Below are 14332 nucleotides of genomic sequence, written 5' to 3'. Positions count from 1 at the left end.
ATTCAAATAGGATGGTATATTTTGTCATTTTACATTTTTATTGAAAATTTGGATGAAAATAACGCTTTCAACAATGAAATGTAAAAATGTTTTAAAAAAAAAAATGTAAAGATTTTTTTTGATAATTACTCATTATAAAAATATGTTTCATTTTGAAATTTTGAATATCGACTTAAGTTGAGAACAAAATCTAACTTTATGAAGTAGATAAAACGAGGGTTACACGATAAATTAATAGAAATTTTTGAAAGATCTATTTCAAATAGATTCGTACAACTACAACGAAAGGTCACATAGATTCGTACAACTATAATTGAAAGGTCAAATCACCTCTAACAATGGGTGATAAAAGAATAGTACTTCTGTGTTAGAAAGTGTGTGACGGAGAGAGTGACAGAATATGTGTTGGCATGATGTAATTTGATGAAAAAAGTTAACTATATTTTAAATAGTTTAATAATAAATTGTCATGTGATATGATATTTAAAATTATGTCAATTATTATGTTAGTGTAGTGTTTTTTATGATAAAAATAGATTAATACTGTACAATCAATTTAAACTCCTATTTGATTCTCATTTTTATAAAAATGAGAATAAAAAAAATAACTATTACAGGATCCACATAAGAGAAATAAAGTCAAATATAATAGTTTGATGAGATGGATAACGATCATATTTTTCAATTTTTTGGCAAAAGAAAAGAAAACACACCGAGATTAAGACTAACAAGATAGACCAAAAATAGTAAAAAGACAAGAATTCAGAGCACTTATTTCTAAAATAAGTTGTTAAAAAAACAGTAATTAAGGGGAAATGTATAGCACACGTGCCCTTTATTTATAATGTCTTTTCATAGTCGTCTTTATAATCATTCAATCTGCTTTATTATTATTATTAAAAAAAAAAAACCATATATTTTAAGCTTTCAAACTCGTTAAGGTTGTATTGTACTTGTAGATTTAAGCTCACGCTAAGAGATGATTTGTTTAGTCAAACATGATTGAAGTATGGGCTTTTTTTTTTCTTTTTTTTTTTAATAGAAAATAAATCATAGCCAACAATATATAACTAAAATTAACTTGACTTTTTTTTTAACACAATTAAACATTTTCGCGTTTGCATACAATTCAATTCTTTTGCCTAAATACTTCATTAAATCAAAGAGCTTATTATTGTAGTAGACTTTTAGGACCATGGGCGTATTGAATCGTGGGTTGCACTTGGCAGCACTGTTGCCCAGGTCCAAATGCAAAAAAAATAAAAATAAAATTATTGTTGTACTTGGCTGCAACCCATTGTTGTCCAGGTCCAATTTGCACCAATTTTTAATTTTTAATTTTTTTGTTTGAATTATAATCTATTAGCCCACATTAGCCCAGCAACAATTAATTTCAATGGGCTAGCCCACCTCAAATGTCTTTGTTTTAATTTTAAGCCCACTTATTTATATAATTTTAGGCCCAATTATTTTGTATAAATAGATAATGGTGGAAATTACACTTATACAAGTGTTTAAAGATCAGATTTCAAAAATAAGGTCTAAAGTATACTTATTCAAAAATCAGGTTTTTAATATACTCTTACCACATCCCATTCATCCAATTCAAATTTAAAAACCTAATTATTTTCTCCCTCTTCATCCCCTCTTCTCCCCGTCATCTCTAGTCAATCTCTCGACGACCGCTGTCTCTAGATCAGCGGAGCTCATCGCTACCACCGTCACTGAATCATAGCGGATACAACAAGTGGCGCTCTCCCTCTCTCTCTCTCTCTATCTTCTTCCCTCCACATGGTCGTCGTTGTCGGATCACAACGAAGCTCATCGCGAGAGCAGCGAGCGGCGGTCTTCCTCTTGTTCCCCTCCTCTCTTTTATACTCTCCCTTGCACATGGCAGTTGTCGCCAAATGGTGTTTCACTACAATTGCCTTCGATCACTGTTAGTGCCGTTTCACAGCATAGCTTAACGTCAGAGAAGTGACATGATGATTGAGAACGACACACCGTCGCCGTAGAGGCTTCTTAAGCAAAGCGCGATCGGTGGCGGTGTTCTTTTTTGTTATTGTTTTGATGTTAGTTGTGCGTGGTTTAATTGTTTTCAGTTTTGCAAATGGTTGTTGTTAGTGGTGGTTGTAGTGGTGAGGTGGTAGTGGACCAGCTATGTTGGTGGTTGTTTAGTGGTGGTGCTGTGATGGTAGTATTGCAAGTTGTTGATGGTGGGTTGCAAAATGGTGGTGGTGGTACTGGTGCCTATGGTGGTGCATTTCGATTGGAGTTAGTGTTGGTGACGATCGTATGTAATCTATTGTTTGGTTTTTGATTATCTGTGACCAAATATTTCACTGTGATCGTAGTGGCAGTGGCAGGTTGGTGGCAATGGCATGTGACCCATTATTTGGTGCATGTGACCAAATTTTTGGTTATCTATGATCAAGTATTTAACTGTGGTTATAGTGGCAATAATGGTAGTGTTGGTGGCGATTGTATGTGATCCGCTATTTGGTGTATGTGACTGATTTTTTGGTTATCTGTGACTAAGGATTTAACTGTCACTAAAAATATGATAATATGTTATTAAAAAATCATTTGTAACCAAATAATTTGAAAATTTGTGATCAACAAGTAAATTGTGACCTTAATTTGTGATCGATAAAATAATCTGTGATAAATTAATTTGACAATATATGACGTTGTGACCTATAAGTACCATCTATGACCATGAATTATACATTTTGTGACCTTGATATATTAAATTAATAGAATATTAATAATTAACTAGTTTTTTGCCCGTGCAATGCACGGGTTATATCATTTTGAAGGTAATGTTAACGTGTTTAATGTGAAGGATTAACAAGAGATGTGCACTAATTGAATAAAGGTTAATGAGTAGAAGTACATATTAGGGTGTTGTATTGTACTTCATACCTCCAAAAAAGGAGATAGACAATAGAAGAAAATAAAAACAAGAAAAGGAGAAAAAATTTAACAAATCATGATGGAAGTAACACGAAATCAACATGCCTTAAGGATGAGACCAAAACTGCTTGCTGTTACTCTTCAACAATACTTTAGCCCAAGGAAAGAAAAGTAATTTGTTTTGAACCTAGAAAGTAAAATGATGAAAAATCTTAGAGTTGTTGGCAAATCCACTATGATTTCCAAAGGATGCCATCGATTAATTCTATTGTGATTGAATGCGCACATAGCAATCTCGATTTTAATAATTATTATTCCAGAGCTGAGGACCAAAGCAATGACATCTTGACTTTAGGTTTTCACGTCTGAAAGTGAACATTGCCTCGATCATTAGTCAGCACAATTTAATACAAGAAAGAATAACAAATATTAATAATTCACAGTCAAGATAGCAAAAAGTATAAATTTAGTCAATCAAATAAAAACAAAATGAATATAGAAGCAAATTGCTCGAAATAATAAACTAATTAAAAAAAAAGGAGTTGCAACAATTACACTGAGAGGATGAAATCGTAGATATTCATTGAAACAAACGTCACGCAAAAAAGGTCGAAGCACATGAACAACAATTAAAAAGTCAAAGGAATAACGGATTTTTTACCTGTCTTCATGAACTGAACAAAACAAAGGGGGAAACCCAACTCCAAACTCAATAAACGATTTGATTCTTGTAGGCACAGAAGAAAACTTATATAGATTCAAAGATATCATCATGACTGCATAGTACCTATACAATTAAAGTATGAAAGAGGTCAACCGAAGAATGCGTAATAAATGAAGTGTTTACTCTCTTAATGGAGGGGTGATGATAAGTTACAGAGGAGAAGATTACTGCCCCCTCATAGACATTGTGCAAGATCTATGTCCCAGAAGCTAGATATCAATGCAAGGAGTTGAAACGTGGTGGCACTGAGGCAAATTTCAAACAATTTCCCTGACCTATAAGTTTTGAAGTTTAGAATACGATGCCATAAGATTTTCTTTGCAATCAAGCCGACTAATAAAGAAACATTATTATTCATGATCAATAATACTTGAAATTAGATTGGAGAAGAGAGACTCCCCAGAAGCATCAACATTTACTTTTTTACCAATTGTAATCTTTGGGGTATTTTCGACTATGTCTCTAGCCAAACCCTTTGCCCCACCTTTGTCAAAAATGTTCTGGACCTCTTCAAATGTTGTTGTTTCTGCAGCTCCCATCTTATTCAAAAAATGAAATCATTTAGAAAAACTCAAAAATAAATTTTTGTTTAGTCCCTATATTTTTTTGAATGAAATAGAATCATACTTTACTTTGAACATCACTAAGCATAGTTGGACGAATGCGCTCTAGGACAAGTGTACCTCCTAAAAGGCTGAGAATCACATCAATCTACACAATTTCATAATATTAACCATGAATGTGTATCTGGACAACAACTTTGAGGGCATTCTTAGCATGATAATCCAACTCTATATCCGTGAAACTAAGTTCATCCGTATGAGGTAACTCCGTTTGTTGAGTTGCCAACTGTATTCCCATTAGTTTCTTTTACACTTGAATCACTAAACTCCAATTTATGTTTGAAGATTGCTACTCTACAATCAATGTAGACAATAAAAGTTTACACTCCACACGATACATCTAAGGAATTACCTTATATGCTTAGCTAAATAATTTAACCAGTAAAAAAATTCGACAACTGAAATTATGGCTCCATATAGAATTACACAAGTTAAACCAAAAGTATTCACTATACTTATGTGTGTGTATATAACTTTCAAGAGGGTTGAAACACGTTCAGTATAACTTGCAACCAAATAGATATATTTATAACATAATACAATGGTCTAACCATCTTGAATTACAACCATAGCGGAAATCTTGAAAATAAAGTCAAAGCATCATTCAAACAAGGTACTCACCATTTTCCCCATATAATCTAGCGTGTTCTGCCACTTGAAAACATCAAGAAATGACATTCTTATAACCCGATAGAAGACAAGAAGTTCACTACAAATTATGATCAATTTGAAGCATATTTTACATTTATTACAATTTAAAGTCATTCTTATACGGATTAGAACTCAATTAACAAGTTATTGAAGATGAAGAATGGTTTGACTCAACTATTGAAAAATGAAAATTAGAACATGTTCCTCAAGTGCAAAAGAAAGACGGTATACCTAGAAATCAATTAGGCCTTTACTTGGATCGACGATGAAGAACTTCAAAACTTGTTCGAATAATCATAATATTTTTAACGCGAATCACCAAAGATGCTAAACCAATTTAAACATGTATATGTCTGAGTTATCTACAAATTCTTTGGGTGTCTTTTCTACGATCCAGAGAGAAAGAGTGAAATTAGAGTTAAAGCAAAGACAAATGGATATCAAAACTCAAAGCCTGCTTCTTGTGTCCTTTTTTCCCTCTGATGTTGGTTTTTTCATTATCTGTTCCATTTTAGTAGTGGCCAAATCGTTTGTGCTACCTCCATTTTAGTAGTCACATATGATATAAAGTTCCAATCATCTACTTCACATTTATTCAATACCTTTGATAATGAAAAAATATGGATAATAATAATCAGTACCCCGAATGAGGAAAATTTAACTATTAACTACAATTTCAAGCAAGATTTAACACCGTAATAAAAAAAAGTGCATAAACTAAATTTAAGTGAAACCAAATGTACAAATCTAAACAAACTAAGCTTGATTAAAGGAAGCTTTTCTAGCCTCTCCTCTATCGTCCAAGACGTATACTTCTCCATGCACAAAAGGTGACATTGTTCTGACATTAGTATTCAAGTAGAGATCTGAATAGTACAAAACAGAGACAAATGAGAAAATTATTGTTGAAACTAAAAAGAAAATTCATAAAAAAAGGTTATAGGATATTAAAGAAGTAAAAGGAAGATTTGAAAAATCAGAAGAATATATTTTAATGCAAAGTGATAGGAAGATGAAAAAAAAAGTGCGAAATTTTCCTCATGGTTTAGAAAAAGGCGAAATCTAACATTGTCTAATCTCTTGTCACAGTATAAAAAGGTAATATTTATGGCTTCTGAAAACACAATATGAAAAAGAAAACAAAAAAGAAAGCATATTAAAATTTTCTTTTGTATTTCATCACAGAGCTTAAAGCCCAAGAATTTTAGTTCAAAAAAAGGAGATAGACAATGGAAGGAAGAAGAAAAATAAACAAAAACAAGAATAAGAAAAAGAGAAAAAAAAAAAAAAAAAAAAAAAAAAAAAAAAAAAAAAAAAAAAAAAAAAAAAAAAAAAAAACTAATCGTGATGGAAGTAACTCGAAGTCCACGGGCCTTAAGGATGAGACCAATACTGCCTACAGTCACTCCTTTCTCCAAACCAATAACCACTCCACCACCAAAACATACTTCATTTTCTCTCTGAAAATACTTTAGCCCAAAAAAGGAAAAGGCAATTAGTGAACATGAACATAGAAAGTAAATGGGGGAAAATCTTACAAAGTTGTTAGCAAGCCTACTATCTATTCTAGAGGATGCCATTGGTAGAAATGAAAGAAACAATTGATTATATTGATCCTATGGTGATTGAACGCACACCTAGCATAGTCTCGATTTTAATAATTATGATTTCATAACAGAGCACCAAAGCAATGCACATCTTGACCTTAGGTTTTCGCTTCTAAAAGCCAATACTGTCTTAATCGTTAGTCCCCACAATTTAATACAACAAGAAAGAACAAAAAATGCTAATAATTCACTCTCAAGATAGCAAAAATTATATTAATCAATCAGATCGAAACAAAATATGTATATAGAAGCAAATTACTCAAAATAATGAGCTAATCTCAAAATTGAAGCACATGAACAACAATTAAGTAGTTAAAGATCAAATTTTTACCTGTCTTCGTGAATTAAACAAAACAAGGGGCAAACCCAACTCCGAACTCGATGAACTATTGATTCCTATAGGCCCTGAAGAAAATTAAAGAAAACTTACAGAGATTCAATGATTTCATTGAGGGCTGAACAATATCAATACAGTTAAAATGTCAAAAGAGGCAAACTGAAGAATGCACAATAAATGAAGTGTTGACTTTTTAATGGAGAGGTGATAATATGTTACACAGAAGAGAGATTACAGGCCTCTCCTGTACATTAGGCTAGATCCATGTCTAAGAAGTTACGTATAAATGCAAGGTAGGTGAAACATGTGATTGCATAGAGGCAAACTTCAAACAATTTCTTCGACCTGGAAGTCTTAAATGTTTAGAAGACAATGCCATTAGATTTTCTTTGCAATCAATTCATAGAATCTTTCTTCTCGAGCAATATTATCTTTCAACGTTAAGATATTTTTGACATCAGAATAGATGAACTAAACTTGTGCTCATAGAGCATTTCAAAGGAATAATTAATCCTACATCTATTTAGAATCATTCTTTAATTTCTTGCATGAACTAACATGTTCACACTTACAAACATGTGATTTTCGTGGATGTATTATTTAAGTTCTGGGCAAAAACTTGTACAAAATTAAGCTATTCTTGATAATTCTTACAAATTCACTTAGACTAATATAAATTATTCAATAGTGTAATGAAGTAGAAGTAATGCATGTGTACATGTGAAACACATTCCTCCCCTTAATCTCTTGTAGTTGAAAAAATCTAATTTTTTTAATTAATGAACCAATATTATCAACTTTATTATTCAAATTATTCAATCATATTATTCTCTTGAAAATGATTAAAAGGAGAAAAATAAAGGGACAAACTATTATATTGGAACACCTTTTGTTTACTAAGATTTCAAAATTTGGATTTCTTATTATAGCAAACTGATAAATACAAATTTGAAATCTAACCAACAAACTTTTAATGATGGTGATCCTATATCTGGAGATGATAAATCATGCATGATGGATAGAGTGTTGAATTATCATCTCGATAAAGCTACAAAGATAGAAGTTGGATTAGACTATATTATGTTATGCTAATTTGTTCCTTATTAATCGGTTAAATATCTTTTATCATAAATCTTTACTGTATGTTTCATGGATTGCAATCACTAATTCATAGAAATAATATTATTACATACTGAGGGAATGATAATTGCGTCCATTCCATGTAAAAAATTGTTGACCAAATAAAATTTTAAATAATATATATAACTAAGGCAGAATAAAAAATATAGACTTCAATACTAAACACCATAACTGATTTTAGGAGCAGAGGACTCTTACTATTATTGCTATTAGATTCAAGTTGATGACTCTCTCATCTCTTCTTCAAATGATCTTATTGAAACTGTAAAAGAAGATAATTGAACATTAATCTTTGTAAAATAGATGTAGCCAAGAATGAACAGTATATTGCATGTTCACTATTTTATGAGCGAAGGGATTGTGTGAATCTAAAAGAAATTATGAGTAAAGGATAAATACACCATCAAAAGAAGAAATAGATACAGTTTCTGAATTTCAAAAGGAAACACACAAAATGTGTTGAAATTATAAAACAAAGCCCGTATAATGTTAAGAACATAAACCAATACGAGATAAAAGAATAAAAACAATCATAAATTAAATGATAAAGACAAAAGCTCCTATTGTTACTGATCTAATATCCAATAATCAAAAGTAAATCAGGTCCTTAAAAAATTTTCATTCTTACATCACCACTTAATTTAATTTTTAGAAAATCATCTTCTTTTTTTAATAGAAGTTATATTCAATAAATGCATTTAAAGTTTATTCATGTTTATGTGCATTTTTTTTCACAAATTTTCAAAAAACTATGCAAAAGAATATCTTAATATTGAATGAAAAAAAAAAAAAAGTGGAAATGTTTTGATGCTATATCAGCTTGTTTTAGTTTGGTTTGATAATACTTTCATTAGCTCTTTTTTCATGCCAGAGCAAAGTGATCTTTACATCGTTTAATTGGCAACCCTGGCACTATCTTACTCGGTCCTTTTTCAGTAATTTTAGCTATTACTTCCGACAAATATCACTATCTTAGGCCCTAGAGGATTTAACCAAATGACTGAAGACACCATGGATAATCTAATTAGGCATATGAGTTATTTATTTTATCCATAATTTCTATCCTTGAAGAAATAATCATCCCAGGTATACTAATTACAAAATTCGATGAAATTCTAGAAGGCAACATTAACATGAAGCACATAAAATATCCTTTTTTGATTCAGGAGAATAGAAATGTTCTTAGTAATGTTTTATAATTTGAACGTGCATTTGAACTATAACAATATCTACACTAAAACAAATCGAATATGAAATAAAAAGAAAAGAAGAAAATTAATGAAGTACCTTATGATTTTGACCATAAATTGCTTTTGCTAATGTATTGAATTTAAGTAGCTTCCATGCAGCGAAAAAAAGCCATGATTGTTTAGCAGATGATTTGTGCATATTAGAAAAGGAAATAAATTGATCTTTGCCTATATCTCCAAATTTTAGATGCATATTGTTTAGCAGATTATTTGTGCATACAACATACTCCATAAGTAGCTGTTGGATACTTTTTTCAAGGGCTTTACTGATACTTGTATCCATGTTTGAAATTACAGTCAACTCTTCATTATCTCCAATCACTTCCTTCAACTTGATAAAAAACCACTCACAAGTAGCATCACTCAGACTCTCCAATCCGAAAAGTTAAAAGAAAAATTTGTACATTAGCATCCTTAGCACAAGCAGTGAACAATATGCTACCATATTTAAACTAACAGATCGACAATGCTGCCAACACTGGATAGAGGTACCCAAACACATAAAAAAGTGCTTGCAATAATTAACATAAGAGAAAATAAACTAATCATTATCAATGATCAAATAATAAATATCAATATGACCAAATCAATAAGTAGAGATATTTGAACCGATTGTTTCTTCTATCACCAAGACAACAAGTGATCCAGCAAAATATTAGAGTATCACAAGTTTATTTTGAGGAACAGCAAACAAAATACTTCAAATGTCATGCACAACATATGACCTTAATTCTATGAACACAAATTACCTTTTTCAGATCTACTGAAGGAGTTTTTGACGCATATCACAGACATAACTTTCCTCTCTTGAATTGTTACATCCTCGACGGAAATGAAAAAACCCTGTAGTGAATTCTCCTTTTCCCCCTTTTCTTAAGAGAATGAGTGAACTTGTTTGAAGCATTTATTGCCTCCTTCTTTAAAGCCCCAATTTTTATGCCGTCTTTCGTCTTTAGAGATCATTTAGTAACCATTTTCAAATAATCATACAACCAGCATCAACTTCACTCTACGAAATAATACGAACTCCATCTTTGTTGACAAGCAAAACACCATCCTTAAATGTCCCTGATTCAGTTCTACGTAAAATCACAAACAAAAACTGGAAAACTCATATCAGAAATATCTACAAGTCTGTGTCTAGATGGAATTGCAAAATGACCAAAATAAGTTAGTGTTTACTACAATAAAAGATATTTTCTAAACTTAAGATTCATCTCAATATATAGCATGATAGAGACATTGCGAAATCCAAAAGAGGCAAAGTATTTTGTTGATACATGCATGAGAAATCATACATCCACCTGCCAAATTCAACTTGAAATTTCGGGGAAAAAGAGAGAGCATATCTACTTCGGAATATCTAATGTATTCGTATGTTTAATGATGCTTAACTAAAGGATTTACAAGTCGTGTTTTAATCTATTGCAAGTTCTGACATCTATAGTATTCCGATCATCAAACTACAGAGAAGAATCACAACCTTATAAATGATATGAAGAGAACAAATAGCACTCATTATGCAATGTCTCTATTGATATATTTAAATCTCACTTGATGAAAATTCCTATACTATCCTTTATCATGAGTGTAAGGCTTCTCTTCCATGATATTTTGCATTGTGCTATATTTAGAAACTAAAATTTCCTATTCGTGAGATATAACAACAATTTTCATTTTAACTGGAGTTAAAGTTTAAATAGTAGAAAATATTTACACTTATGCATATAGAAGAATAGGGAGGCACTGAGATGGGATGTGAGAATTGTATCTCTCCCTTTACAGCCATCAGAACATTTGTCTCAATCACCTAGTCCATATCATTGGCAATATCAATTCTATCACAGCTAAGGATAACATCAGATGGTTTCAAAATTTTGAATTATGGAGTAGTGGGACCAATTCTTCTTATACAAACACCTTTTTGATCAGGTTTCATCCCAATCGACAACCGCAAGTCCAGATTTTTCATCTTCTGTCAGTGAACTCATAGAATAGGGAATCCTATAAATAAGAGAGAAATACTGTAATTAAATAACATAGGACTTGACAAAAACTTATTAACAGAGGAAGACTTGTGATAAAGGGCCAAAGGGAAGCTGATATTTGATAACCGATGCCATTTTCATGAAGATAAGAAACCTAAGTCGTAATTAGTAAATACACAATCCACTCAATCCTCATCCTTAAGAAATTGGAAAATTGCTTCAAACATTGTGCTTAAAAGGAACTTTATTTATGTTGATTAAACCCGTAAATACCTGGTAAGTGCAGCTGTATAACTGGAAAGAAGAGAAGCAGAAATAATAGCTTCCAGAAAAGCAAGCCCTAATACAAATAATTTAAAAGTACGCCATCTAATAAATATTCAATTTGATGTAAAAGAAAATAATTTAAAAAAAATAAGGGTAAGGGATGTCTATATTTATCTCTCGTCTTAGAGCATAATGCGTCTTTGAACAGTAACCATAACCGAATCAGCGGCATCATCATCCTTGGCAGTGGAAGGGAAAGCGACAGATGAATAGGAGCTCGACACAAGGAAGGAGAAAAGATTTGTTGTGGGTTAATTATATGAATGGTCACCAAACTTTACCCTATGTTACTACTTAGTCACTGAACTTAAAAATGTAATTTAATGGTCACTGAACTTCGTCAAGTGTTACTACTTCATAACCGAACTTTAAAATATATCTCAACGGTCACAGAACTTTGCACCGTATTACCCATCCGTCTCTCGAGTTGACGCCGTTTTTTCTTGAGTGACGGATGGGTAACACAGTTCAAAATTCGGTGACCATTGAGATACATTTTAAAGTTCGATTATGAAGTAGTAACACTTAACGAATTACTAAGTAGTAATATAGTTGAAAAATCAAATCGACCTCAGTTACATTGGCACTAACATTTTTGTACTTTATTTAATTTTTCTTTTTCAATTTCTTTTAGTGTTCTAACTGTTTCTTTTTCAATCTATTTATGCGAAGTTTGAGTTACGGTGAACTGATGCCAATTGATCTAAAAATCAAACATACTTTTTCACCATGATGAATGAATATTAGCAATAATTCTATTTTTATTTAATTTATAGGTCTCTGATTTTCTGTTTCCTCTTTTTTCCCTTCATTTTCTTTGATTTCTTCTCTCATAGAGGTCGATTTGAGAAGTTTAGCCCTTGTTTGATCCCTAATTTGAGGGATAAAATGAATTTTTAAATAGTAAATTGATGGGAGATGTGTAGTTAAAAAATGAGAAAAATTTTTAGATTTGCGTGTAATATTATTTTATTGAAGAATGTGTGGTTGAACGATATCAAATCACTGTTTAAAAATATTTTTTTTTTATATATAGAAAGATGAGACTCAAACAAGGGCTTAATAATTCAATTTAAAAATATATTTTAATGGTCACTAAACTTTGCCCTATGTTACTACTTAGCCACTGAACTTTAAAATGTAACTTAATGGTCACTGAATTTCTCTAAGTGTTACTACTTCATAATCGAACTTTAAAATGTATATTAATGATCACCGAACTTCGCACCGTGTTACCCACCCGTCACTCAAATTGACGCCATTTGTTAGATTTAACAAATTCTTCCATTTGAGTGACGAATGGGTAACACGGTACAAAGTTCGATGACCATTGAGATACATTTTAAAGTCTAGTTATGAATTAGTAACACTTGACGAAGTTCAGTGACCATTGAGTTACATTTTTAAGTTCAGTGACTAAGTAGTAACATAAGACAAAGTTCAGTGACCATTCATGTAATTAACCTGATTTATTGTGGCAGAGGCTAATCGATTTATGAGGAGTGCTTTGTGTGGAGGATGAGAAATCGAGAGCCCCTTTGTAGAAGTGGAGGCAATCAAAGTTCCTTTTAGGTGTTTTTCTTCCTACCCAAACGGCGTCGTATAAGGCAATCCAGTTGATGAACAGTGGGAACTGGATAGGTGTGAAATGGAGGTTTCAAGAATGAACAATGAAAGTGGATCCTCTCTTTTATAGGAGTAGTGATTAATAAAAACCTGATTTTTGAACTTTTAAACTTAGGGCCTAAAATTTGAATTGATCATACTTAAAAGCTGAATTCTGAGTTTTTCCCTGGATAATATCCATTGTCCCATTTCTTCTTCTTCTTCTTATTCACGACTTCACATATAATCCTCTATTCCCAATTGAAATAATTCCCAAAAATAAAATCCCTAAATCTTTTCACCTTCGCCCCTGCCCGTAGCCGCGAAACCACCGACCGTCGTCTCACCATCTGCGACTCTGCCGACTTGGATTAGGGATTTAGGGTAAGTAATTTATTAATTTTCCTCCAACTGATAACTGTCCAACAAAACAAAATATTTGTATAGATAAAGAATATTAAGTGGGACATCGTACACTCGTACAGTCTTATATATATGCCCCATACAGTCTTATCAGCTATGCCTTGTTGATAGGCTAAAGCATAGTAGCTCGAGAACTTACGAACTGAAGAGCTCACGCTGCTTACGTCACGAACTAAAGATGCTACGTGACGCTTCCTTCATATTCATGGAATAGGATTCACTTTCAAGCTGCCTTGGTAGTGAAATGGTAGACATGCGGGACTCAAAATCTCATGCTAAAGAGGGTGGAGTTAATGCTTTCAATTTGTCCTAAATTTTGGCTTTTGGCATTGGGATAGCTATTCCACTCATTTCATCAAGATAAACAAGACGTATTTGATCGTGGCTTGCAACATCACATATGGAACGATTGACATATGAATCTCTAGCATTCAGGTGGAAAGACGTCAAGAGAAGCTTGGATGATTTGAAGATGTTGGTTCGACGGCTCCCTCAATGATTGGACAGTGGCTTGGTAATAGATTGAGTAAGAAGTGGTAGCCGAAACTGCGGATTCCCCTGCTACATTACAATAGCTTGCTCCTTAAAAGGAGCAGCTTTGGTGATCAGAAGATATATGAATAGAACTTATAAAGGGGTCTCGAAAACTAAGTAATTTATGCGCATTCTTGTTCTGTCAAGTGAAGATATACTTCTAACCTCTCAGAAACTAATGATTCGGAGAGACAAAAACTCTTTAGG

The 14332-nt window shown here is 32.1% G+C and overlaps 1 protein-coding gene across 26 annotated transcripts; it reads right to left on the bottom strand.

The window, feature by feature from the left end:
* Nucleotides 1–2860: 2860 nt before the first annotated feature.
* On the bottom strand, nt 2861–11791 carry LOC111407258 (NEP1-interacting protein 1-like). Of its 26 annotated transcripts, XR_002705066.1 has the most exons (9): nt 11510–11791; nt 11169–11252; nt 10966–11058; nt 9998–10316; nt 8197–8260; nt 6853–6926; nt 4268–5780; nt 3578–4179; nt 2861–3281 (listed from the first exon to the last, which is right to left on the bottom strand). XR_002705066.1 is itself a non-coding variant. In XM_023036638.1 (4 exons), exons 2-4 carry the CDS (start codon nt 10041–10043, stop codon nt 3991–3993), a joined length of 309 nt encoding a protein of 102 aa, XP_022892406.1. In that variant the 5' UTR covers nt 10044–11252; nt 11510–11788; the 3' UTR covers nt 3413–3990. The 26 variants fall into 26 exon arrangements, 1 of the variants encoding a protein (XP_022892406.1); XR_002705056.1 differs by having other exon boundaries at nt 9998–11058; XR_002705064.1 differs by lacking the exon at nt 10966–11058 and having other exon boundaries at nt 9998–10350.
* Between the last annotated feature and the right edge of the window lie 2541 nt (nt 11792–14332).

The sequence above is a fragment of the Olea europaea genome, chromosome 13 (genome assembly GCF_002742605.1).
Source record: "Olea europaea var. sylvestris chromosome 13, O_europaea_v1, whole genome shotgun sequence".
Lineage (NCBI taxonomy): Eukaryota > Viridiplantae > Streptophyta > Magnoliopsida > Lamiales > Oleaceae > Olea > Olea europaea.
Note: the sequence above shows the minus strand (reverse complement) of the source record. Positions and strands in the feature narration are given on the sequence as shown.